Raw genomic sequence first — 11,885 nt, forward strand, 5'->3', positions numbered from 1 at the left:
GTGGTGACTGTCATTAGCTACCAAATCTTCTAAAACATCATAGTATATTTTCAAGTTGTGGGATCTGACATAGGAATTTAGGGTAGGTAGAAGGATGGGGTAAGGGGGCAGGAGATTATAAATCAAACTTCATCCCGCTCCTTTTTGGATGTTTTAAATAAAAGTAAATCTTTTTGTGGTTTGGTTTTGATGCTATATTCGAAATAAACAAACAACAAGTTGGGTGTACCTTCATAAATCAGCTACAAATTTGAGTCTTAGTTATATCCGTGCCTGAAAAAAAGCTTGAGACCACATTATATGACCCAACAACAGTAGTTGAAAAGTTTAGAAAATTAGAACTGACTGCTACCCAGCTCGGCAACAGTAGTTCATGACTTACTAGAGCCTGCAAGTTGAATCAACTATTAACCGACCCTAGTACCAGGCAAATTATCACAAGGTACCTGTTGGTGTAAAGGAGGTTAATGTTACCTCAAAGACAGTGGTCACATTTTTAGGTCCAGGTTGGCAAGAGGAGACCGCCCTGTACAGAGTGTTGGAGCAAAGAATGAACTCTTGCAAACATTTCAACTCGCCCCAGGTCACCTATCTGAGGATTAGGGTTATATTTGCTTTGAAATTACAATGTTTAGGTTGTGTTTTAGTCACAAATAAAGTCTTATATACCGTATAACACTGGTTGGCTTTACGCTTGAAACTAAAATTCCAAGAAAATGCAGGAAATTAAAATGTTAAACTGTTTATTTAGCTGTAGTTAATAAATAATATCTTCAACTACTCACAAACTTCATTCTTCACATTTAAGTAATAAAATAAGAATTTACATCAGCAGACCATCCACTGACCTCTAGAACACAGTGCTTTTCATGTATACAGGGTGGGGAAGCAAAATTTACAATGAACATTTAGTTGTTTTTTCTCAGCAGGCACTACGTCAATTGTTTTGAAACCAAACATATATTGATGTCATAATCATACCTAACACTATTATCCATACCTTTTCAGAAACTTTTGCCCATATGAGTAATCAGGAAAGCAAACGTCAAAGAGTGTGTGATTTGCTGAATGCACTTGTCACACCAAAGGAGATTTCAAAAATAATTGGAGTGTCCATAAAGACTGTTTATAATGGAAAGAAGAGAATGACTATGAGCAAAACTATTACGAGAAAGTCTGGAAGATACTATTAAAGAAGAATGGGAGAAGCTGTCACCCGAATATTTGAGGAACACTTTCAAGTTTCAAGTTTCAGGAAGCGTGTGAAGGCAGTTTTTGAGAAAGAAGGAGGACACATAGAATAAAAACATTTTCTATTATGTACATTTTCTTGTGGCAAATAAATTCTCATGACTTTCAATAAACTAATTGGTCATACACTGTCTTTCAATCCCTGCCTCAAAATATTGTAAATTTTGCTTCCCCACCCTGTATATTGATATAGGTGATCTTTCATTTTGTTGCAACTATGCCAAAATCAGTCGACATAGCCTAGATGGACCAGTCCAATCATCAGTACACAGTAGTGAAGTTACAAAATGTCACTGGCCATATCTCCAGATGCTAAACGGAGCATCATACAAGTTCAGAGGTGTTGTGCTTGAGGTAGTTCCTCAGGATTGGAGGAATGTCCAAACGGTCAATGGCGGGATTCTTATCTGCATTTGGGAGGAATCTTCGAATCGCCAGCCGAGTCTGTGACATCAGTGTTTTGGGGCAAACTGGAAAGACAGAGGTCGACAAAAGCGGGTGAAGGTTTGTCATTTGAGACAATCCAAATGAGAATATCGACCAGAACACTCACCTCTCTCTTTGAACAGCAGAACCAAAGCTTCATTCTGCTTTGTCATCTTGTCAATGATCAGCGTAGGTAGATACACATCTGCCCCAAAGTCTATAAGAAGCTGGATGTACTCCACCCCACAGCCATAACGGAGACACACCTCCAGGACGGTCTTTGGCTGTTTTATCCTGGCCAACATCTTCTCATCAGTGCAGTTGTAGTTGGGGTTTGCCCCGTGAAGAAGCAGCAGTTTAAAGCAGTCCAGATGTCCGTAAACAGCAGAGATGTACAGGGGCCCTCTGCACGCCGTGGCGTTGGAGGCCCAGTCGGGTACCTTGGGTCTCACATCCACCTCGGCTCCAAATCGCAACAGCTCGCGGAGCACGTCCACGTCCCCTTCCCTGGCGGCGGTGAGCACCGGGGAGCAGTTGTTGTACTGACTGCCGTTGGGATCGGCTCCAGATTTCAGCAAAGCCACCACACAGTCCAGATGTTTCCCGCTGACAGCTGTGAACAGAGGCGTCTGGGCCTTCACATCCAGGCTGTCAATCTAGATCAAACACAACAGCACACCAACAAATTTAATCACTGAGAACACATGACTAAAAAACATGTGATTTAGTGATCCAAGGGCTTCTATGAACATCATGATCGCACCACTTACCTTCAATGCCTGTGATGCAAAATGTGATTAACCCTTTCATGCATACTGTTCACTACAGTGGACAGGTATTCTACAGCTGTTCTCTTGTATATTCATGGATTTTTTTAATTTATTTATTTATTTTTACACATAGCTTTATTAAAGTTTTAAGACACTACATATCTTTTCTGACATGAATTGGTAACCTTGTGTAGATCTCCCCTGAGAATAAACCCCCAGAATCACAAGCCCCCCCCCCCCCATAGTTTTCAGACAATTTATCAGTAAATACATGTTTCGTTGCTTCAAAAATTAAACGGATGGTGTCCAGCTGATTATTATTATTATTTTTTTTTTTTTTCACTTTTTTATTTTTTAATGGTTTTTTTTGTTGTTTTTTTTTTACTTTTTATTTATCTTATCTGTTTATTTATTTTTCTTTTTTTTATTATGAGATTTTTTTCAATCACACTGTTTTTTTTCATGTTTAAAGAGAAATGAAAACGCTTGGAAAAAATCTTGACTAAGGTTCTCATAATTCGTGCATGAAAGGGTTAAACTGAAGAGAAATTTTTAGATAGGTTTTTGATTTTAGTTTAGTTTGCATAGTGTATTCTTTCCATTCTTAATTTGAGAAAGTGGCTTTAGTTTTTATGTTGTTTTAGCTTTAGTTTCAGTTTTACAAAAGCTTAGGCCCAATCCCAATTCACCCCTTGGCCCTTGCACTTGGCACTACCCCTTGAAACAGAGCTGCAAGGGGTAGGGGTTGAAACATTCTCCTATGAAATGGGACAACCTTTCATGACCTGTTTCGTCATCAGCAGTCATCGATGCCGCTATTATCAGATGCGAAAACTTTGTTTCTGAAAGTATTCCCCATGCCGTCAGTAGCAAAACCATCTCTGTTCGATGGGCTTTGGTGGTCTTTTTGCGGCTATCAACTATAAACTGCAGAAATACGATCTGTAAGACATTGAAACGGCATTAAACAGTCAATCAAATGATTAAGTTGTTTACGAAGAAAATATGTACATTTGTGTGTTTCTTTCATCACACTGCTGCACTTTTTTGCTGTGTTTACCTCCATCTTGACAATGATTTGAACAGAATTATTGGAAATTTCTCCTACCCCTCTATTAGTAGTATGGTCCTGGAAAATCTCCTTAGCCCTTCCCCTCCATCCAATTGAGAATCAGGACAACACTACTCCTTCACAAGTACGCACAAAACGTAGGGGTAAGGGGGAGGGGCCAAGGGATGAATTGAGATTCAGCCTTAGATTTACAGATGCTGCAAAAACAGTCCCTCTAGGACAGGGGTGTCAAACTCATTTTAGTTCAGGGGCCACATTCAGCCCAATTTGATCTCAAGTGGGCCGGACCAGTAAAATAATAGCAGTGAAAAAAGTAAAATTCTATTATGATCAGGTTTACATCTACAAAGTTTCCTTAAAAATCTGAATAACATGAACAACTTGAACTGTCTGAAGAAAAATAAGTGTAATTTTAACAATATTATGCCTCGGTTTATCAGTTTATCATTTACACATCTGCATTACAATCGCACAAAACATGTAGTAACATAGAGAATATTGGTCAAATTGCGTTTACTTTTCTTAAGACATTTCTGTTTGTTCATATTTGTTCAGGTTATTCACATTTTTTGTAAAATTACAGTTTGGTAATGTAAACATTTTCATGTAATTTAACTTTTTTACACAAAAAACAGAGAAAATTTGGGGTTGTCATTATTTATAGGTTATTACGATAATATTTTACTAGTCTGACCCACTTAAAATCTAATTAGACTGTATGTGTCTGTATGTGAAACCTGAATTAAAATGATTTTGACATCACTGATTGTTAATATCTTCAGTGGAATTTTTGCATTTCACAAAATCATCCCACGGGCTGGGTTTGGCCCCCGGGCCGCATGTTTGACACCTGTGCTCTAGGAGGTTGCAAAACTGTAATTTCAACAATGAATGTAAAATCAATCATCCACCCATCTACCCACTTGCCCTCACCCACAACCTGAACCCCAGTACCCAGGACAGGATACGTGGATGAAGGAAGGGATGGTTGAATTTGCGTGAATTGTTGAAATTGCTGCATTGCCACATCTAAAAAGGTAGGATGAAAAAATTCATTACATTAAATTTGATTTACAGTCATTGTTAATTAAAAGTCCCATATGTGCAAAATCATTTTATTCTTTCACATTATCAACCATTAGATTGTAGGAAAACAAAGCTCATTGTACCTTTAATTCCTCTTTTTTGTATTTAGTGTTGTTTTTACTTGGCTGACTTCCTTTTCATTTACCTTAAAAAGTAGCTTCACTGCTCCAATGACCCTGAAAAACTGTATCCCATTAGAGTAGTTTTTTTTTTATTAGTATTAGAATAATTATGTCCATTACACCCACAAGCAGCTGGTTCAAGTGCTGTGTTGGATCCCACCCCCTCCCTCTACATCCACTCTCCACATCCTACTTTCATCTGTGTGTTGTGAAAGCTTGGTTGTGTATCTCACCTCTGCGCCGTGCTCCAGCAGCAGCTCCAGGCATCTCAGGTGTCCCAAAGCAGCAGCGGTGCGCAGAGGGGTGACCGGGACCCCCCAGCCACTGCGACCGTTGATAGACCTCTTGTAAGCCTCCTGAGACAGGAGCTCTGACAGCAGCGTCACGTTATCGCTGCTCACGGCGTTGTTCAAGGCCTGACACTGCTCATTGTCCTCATCTTCATCCTTAGGCTGCAGCAGCGAGAAGATCTTTGAAATGTCCATCAGACTCATGTTGACAGTTTGGCCCAGAACCATGCTGTGACTCCAGGGCAGAACGAGTCAGAGCCCGTCCATCTGCAATGACAAACACCTTTACATACGACATGTTCTGTTTGTGGCCCTGTTGGAAATATAGGTCAGAAGTGCACAAATAGTTAACCATGAAAACTAAACTACATCCTAATGGAGGTTTATGGGCCAGGAAAAAATGTAACATGACAATCAAATGAGGAATGCAAATATAGGTAGTGTGTGTGTGGGGGGGGGGGGGGCTCCTGGAGAAAACAGCCCCTATTGAGTAGAGAATGGGCCCTTACGACTAGGGGTGTAAGAAAATATCGATTTTGCAATATATCGCGATATTTCATTTCACAATACTGTATCGATATTAAAAAGTACTGTGTTGATATTTTTGCGTATTTCAAATGCAGATATTGTGGAGGTTCATTTTGGGTTTTTTTTTTTTGTTTATATTTTATTTATTATTATTTAACACTGTTTTAATAAATAATGTTAGTTCCTTTGTTGGGATTGCACAAAAATAATGTTATGATGTTAGTTATGAATTAATAGAATATGGACATTTGAACAGGATCTTAATCCTTTCATGCACAAATTATGAGAACCTTAATCAAAATTTTTTCCTGAGTGTTTTTATTCCTCTTTAGGCATGAAAAAAACAATGCGATTGAAAATTTTCTTCTGAAAAATAAATAAAAAAAAAATAAAATAAAAATAAAAAACATAAAAAAATAATGAAAAAAATTCTTATGAACCAATTTTTCATGAAGTTGCAAAAATGTCCACTCAGCTGGACACCACACGTTTAACTTTTGACACACAGAAACATGTATTTACTGATAAATTGTGTGAAAACTATGGGGAGGGCTTGTGATTCTGGTGGTTTATGCTCAGGGGAGATCTACATAATGTTACCAATTCATGTCAGAAAAGATATGTAGTGTCTTAAAACTTTAATAAAGATATGTGTAAAAAAAAAAAAAAAAAGAACAAAATCCATGAATATACAAGAGAACAGCTGTAGAATAGCTGTCCACTGTAGTGACCAGTATACATGAAAGGGTTAAACTGTAATGTCTGTAAAACATAATTTAAGTTTGAACACAGGAACATTTTGTGATGTAACATTAGATCCTGTTCTGATCAAATAAAAATGTGTTTAGTATTTGTGCATATTTCTGGTGTAATTCAATTCTTCAAGGAAATAATCATTTTTAAAAAAGAAACAAACAAAAATTTGCCCTTTTAATAGTATTTTGATATATCGTGATATATCGTATCATGATCCTAATATTGTGATTTGTATCGCATCACCAGATTCTTGCCAATGCACATCCCTACTTATGACAGAGACTCGGAAATGTAAAACATACATTTTATATGGGGAGTTTCCAACATTTATTAATTATAGGGTACCAGTAGGGAATTTCTATTGCTAGCTATTTCAAAAGATTAAGTATAATGCTAGTGGTCCCATCAAGTAACTTCCGTCGTAGCCTGTTGACAAGTAGTAAGTCACTGCTCCGTCAGTCAGACATGGTCAGTGACATGTTGCCTCCTTCACGGGCTGTTCCAATGCCGGTAGCGACACAGACTCGTTAATTTGTCCGATTACCCAGGCTGTGATGGACTGGTCACTGGCCCTGTGCAGCAGACACCAGTCTAAGATGACACATTATCAGGTCTAATAGGTTACACCCATTTCCTCAAAATTGCTAGCCGTAGTTTACTTCATGCACATGTGCTTTCCACTCAATCTTGTTCACTGACTGCTGCTTGTTTACTCACTCAATCACCTGGAATCATTGACAAGTACGTCACTTCTGGCCTGCTCCCCATAGCTTCTGCCCCATGCAGAATTCACGTAATAAAAAAATCCAGTGTGGTGCATTTATGGTAATTTTTTTTTTCCTGAATTTGCGCCTCTCTTGCTTATAAGTAATACACAAAGTACAATTAATGTCGTAAGTATGACTAGTACAGGTACACTTTAACCCGTAAAGATCCAGTGCTACTTTTGTGGCAGATCCCAAATGAATTTTTCTCTACATGCAACCTTTCTTAAGTGATTTATCACCATTTGTCATAATATTATCCTCTATATTTTGCATTTTTTTCATTGTAAATCATGCATTTTCCTTTGTGTAATTTCCTATATTCAATTTAGACCTCCATGAAAACTGAGTTAATTCAAAGGTTATTATATCAAAACCGAAAAAACGAAAGAAAAAGTGACTTTTTTAGTAAAATATATCATTAACTGAACACAAACCCAGTAATTCCATCCACTGTTATTAATCAAACACCATTGGTTTTATGGGTGAATCAATGTTGTAGAAGATGATGGTGTTTCCATGGTAACTACAGAGCCTCTGAACGTCCAAATGGATCACATCTGATGACCATGAAAAGACAACAAACTGCCTTTTACACCAATTATTTACATGTATTGATAGGATTAGTGGATCAACAGGTATTAAACCGTTTGGATCAGTAGATGCTTTTGGTCACCAGTGGAGGTTTGGGTCTTTATGGGTTAAATATGTTGGCATTTGGTATTTATCCTGTTGAAGTACCCCATCTGCTATCATGCCATCATTTCTTTATTGGAAAACAGTAACAATCAAGAAGAAAACTATGTAATTTTCTTCATATACTGTGAAAATAATAATGATTAAAAAAAAAACAACAAATACACTGTCAATCACCATTCAGTCAAACTAGTAGTTTCTACTATTCTCTTGTTATTCAGTGTAATGACACTGTTAGTTCGGTGGTTCTTAACCTTTCTGTTGCCAAAGCCCCTAAAAAGGTCTAATAAGAAATTCCAGGGCCCCCCTACGTACGACAAAGACACACATATGGACGTGATTTTGGTGATAAAGTCTTTTCTGCACCAGAGTTAAAGCTATACCTACCGATGTGGCATTTCTCACAGCACTTAGTAAAAGTTTGAACATGAACAACCCGCCTCTCTCCAAAGCCCCGCCCCCTTCCCTCTGCCTGAGCTCTGAGGCTCCTCCTCCTATCTCCTCCTCTCATCTGATGCGTGATGGAAACGGAGGAGGAAGCAGAGGTGGAGGTCCGGTCCGTTTTGGCGTGTCCGCGGACCCCTCCCTCAGTAATCAGATGCATCATCCACCTGCCGCGGGCCCGCGGCTCCTGTTCCATCAGTAGACCTGGTCTGTGCAGTACTGGGTCAGGGTCTTCACTGCAGTGCCCAGGGGATGGGCGCGCGCACTGTGAACGCGCAGCCTCCGCAAATTTTCCGTGGACATTTGAAGTTTCATAGTCCATACATTTATCATCCTACATCATCTTACATGTGTGACACCATGTACATGTACCTGTATGAGTCCCACCGTCATAAAAGCTGAGCTTTATGCAGACCTGTTCAGTCCAGTACAGCTGACTTCTGGACTTTTATCTCCATCCTTCATTCATCAGACTCCCGTTTGTGCCCCTCAGTTGTCGTTTCTGTTCATAAATCAGTTTAATCCCTTCCACATGTGCATGTCAGTTCTATCCAAACACATCCTAGACAGTAGACTGTGGTCAGTGACAGGAGGAGCAGCGCCAGTGAAGCGTCAGATTCAGAGGGACACATATCGGATGTGAGACAGAGATAATGGATCGGATGCTGGATGGCCGTAATGGATGATTGACAGGAGGCTCAGTCAGGTTCGGCCAATTATTTCATTCGGACCGACTAAAATGATTGGTCAGACTTTTATCAGAAATATATGAGAATTAAACATTTTTGAGTTTCAATACCTGGTGGATTTCTTTTACATTTTAGTTTGACACACACGTATTAGGAGCATTTTAAGATAACTAAAGAAAAGTGTAAAAATGCCACATCATACAGTATAGTTTTAAGTTGTTCTAAGTAGTTCACTCCTTTTATTTAAATACACATCAGGAAAACATACCGAGGTCCAGTATGTACGGCCATGCTACTGCCCAACACACAGACATCAGTGACTACTGATAGTTGTTTCTCTCATTATTTTGTCATTAGAGTATTTGTTTGTTCTTTTTTTTTTTGCAGCCACTTCAAGGCCCCCTTTGGCAGCTTTCTGAGGCCCCCTAGTGGTCCATGGCCCCCATGTTGAGAACTGCTGTATTAGATGCTGATACAACACAATGCATTACTGAAGTGAGTTTCCAGTTGGGGACCATTATATTGAGCCACATTTCCACTGCATGGTACCAGCTCGACTTGACCTGACTTGGGTACCAGGTTCTATTCCTGGAGACTGTTTCCATTACAGGATATTATCGACTTTAGAGAACCTGGTTGTCATAGCGACGCTGTGTGTAACTTTCGCAGCGTCATCTTCAATGTGACATGGCTGATGGTAAAAACAAAGAGGAAGAGACGAAAAGCAATAACAACGTGATACATGCACACAATGGGGGACGTCGATGGGATGATATTTTGTTTTCATCATTTTGCAGGCTGTCATCATGGATCATCCTACTGGTATATTTACTGTAAACTTCCGAATCTGGTTTTTTTTTTTTTTTTTTTTTTTTTTTTAATGGTAGGCCACACATTGATGATGCAGACAACTCTCTGACCAATCAGTAGTCTGCAGTGTTTACACATCACATTTTAGTATCTCTTCACCTGATTTGGAACCTCGGCTGAGCAAGTACTCGAAAAAAATAGTTCCAGGTACCAGATTCCAGGTTCTTTTATGTAATGGAAATGCTAAAAGGCCGAGTCGAATAGAACCGGCACCCCATAGTGGAAACACAGCATTATGCTGCGGTCCAGGCCACCTGTAGCTCACGTTTCCCCAGCCTTCTACCAGTGAAAAGGCACTGGAATGGCAGTCAAACCTGTGACTTCCCACTACTAGATCAATGGACTCCCAGTTCCGAGCTGTGACGTCACATAGCCCGTAAAACAACAATGGATGTGGTGTTTATGCAAATTGTTTATTAAAACAAGGTATTGCACTGACATTATTTATCTGCAAATATTCTGCATAATCAGCAGCTACTCTAGCGTTAGTTTTCAGTCCATTGAGTGCAAGAATAATTTAATATCAAATATATATATCCACATATCCAAATAACATAACATAAAAGGTAGAACAGCTTCTCTTGCCTTATCCACCGTTTTTACTCCTCTGTTTCCCTCAAATATGCAAAGAACAAGCACCTTTGGCGATAGAAATGATTGTAAATGAGCATAACATATGGTTCATAGAACTGGTTTGTTTACATCTAGCTACCACAATTCCTTGTGCTCAAACAGTTTGGCGTGACTTGCCTGGAACCTTACAAAGCCGTGAGTCGTGGTTTGAAGTCATGACTTATGGGCTCAAAAACCGGCCTGGAACGCAGCATTTGTCTGCACCAGGGCCCATCAGATCCACCTCACACCACCTCACACCAGACCTATATTTCATACAGAGTGTTAAAAATAATAAAGAGACTCCTTTTTATCGGGATTATGATTAATTGCAGAGAAATAAATGAAGTACTTATGTATTTTTTGGGTGTATAAACACCTTTTTGACAGAATGTGCATGTTACAGGTGTTTTTGAAAATATTCTTTATATCCAAGAGTGGAAGACTGATTTTAGTTGAAGCTCCTCAAATACTACTGTCAAATCTATTTCTGTAGAAAAAAAAAAAAATCTGCTGTTTCTTTTGTGCTATTGCTGCATGACTGACTCCAAACCCCAGTACGCGTTAGTTTATGATAATAGCAGTATTTCACAATAACAAAATGCTCTTACTCAATAAACTGTACATTACATAATCATCAGGTACACTCGGTAGCACCATGCTGTTTATTACCATAAAACTCACTGCACAACAGCTACATTTCATCCGGTTCTTCATTTCAGTCAGATTACAACACTGGCAAACATGTCAAATGTCACGATGGGCCAAAACAAGGGGAACGTGGGCTAAACTTGGCCCTGATACGCATAAAAATACTGAGCATAAGTGATGGCAGTTGCTGTTTACATGACACTGAGGCTGAAAATATGACAATTCATGATAAATATCCTGAAAAACCACAGCTTTAAAACAACGCTCAGGCTTTTGGGAAACATCCAATAGAGTAGAAATAAAATGAGAACAACAGCAGTGACTTACCTCTGTTATCTGGTTTGATATTCCAAATGGATTTTCTCTCGATGTTAAAAGACTGGAAAAGTTGAAGGAGTGGAGTGATGCTTCCACAGGAACTTCAAGTTGTGGAAAGTGCAGTATGGTGTGTGTGTGTGTGTGTGTGTGTGTGTGTAGTACAGACATGACACAGGGCCAGAGCTCCTTTCTGGGGGGTGGGGGCTAATTTTAGGCCACAGATGGGCCTTGCTAAACTTCCATTCTTGGAGAGTGGAGGCTCAGGTTTATAATTAGAAAGGTGGTAGACCACTGACACTCAACTGGTGATAGGTGAGCGTGACTTTGGAAGAAAAACCACGCTGAAACAGAGACATCACTGCAACATCATCTGTGACACCGTTCTCACAGGTGCAGTTTTCATCCAGTGGATCATGTATAGATCTGGACGCTCGGTATGATTCAATCTGTGGGCGTGGCATCGCTGTGAGACGCCAAATACTCAAGGATGAAGTCGAGCGGTGTCGCTGTCTGCGCTGTTATCACCCTGTTGTCCCACAT

The 11,885-nt window shown here is 39.3% G+C and overlaps 1 protein-coding gene across 1 annotated transcript; it reads right to left on the reverse strand.

The window, feature by feature from the left end:
- Positions 1-1,397: 1,397 nt before the first annotated feature.
- Positions 1,398-11,490, reverse strand: asb12a (ankyrin repeat and SOCS box-containing 12a). Its single transcript, XM_030145844.1, has 4 exons — positions 11,355-11,490; positions 4,961-5,284; positions 1,805-2,333; positions 1,398-1,721 (listed from the first exon to the last, which is right to left on the reverse strand). The coding sequence occupies exons 2-4, from the start codon at positions 5,243-5,245 to the stop codon at positions 1,576-1,578; spliced, it is 960 nt and encodes a 319-aa protein (XP_030001704.1). The 5' UTR covers positions 5,246-5,284; positions 11,355-11,490; the 3' UTR covers positions 1,398-1,575.
- Between the last annotated feature and the right edge of the window lie 395 nt (positions 11,491-11,885).

Source organism: Sphaeramia orbicularis, chromosome 10 (genome assembly GCF_902148855.1).
Source record: "Sphaeramia orbicularis chromosome 10, fSphaOr1.1, whole genome shotgun sequence".
NCBI lineage: Eukaryota > Metazoa > Chordata > Actinopteri > Kurtiformes > Apogonidae > Sphaeramia > Sphaeramia orbicularis.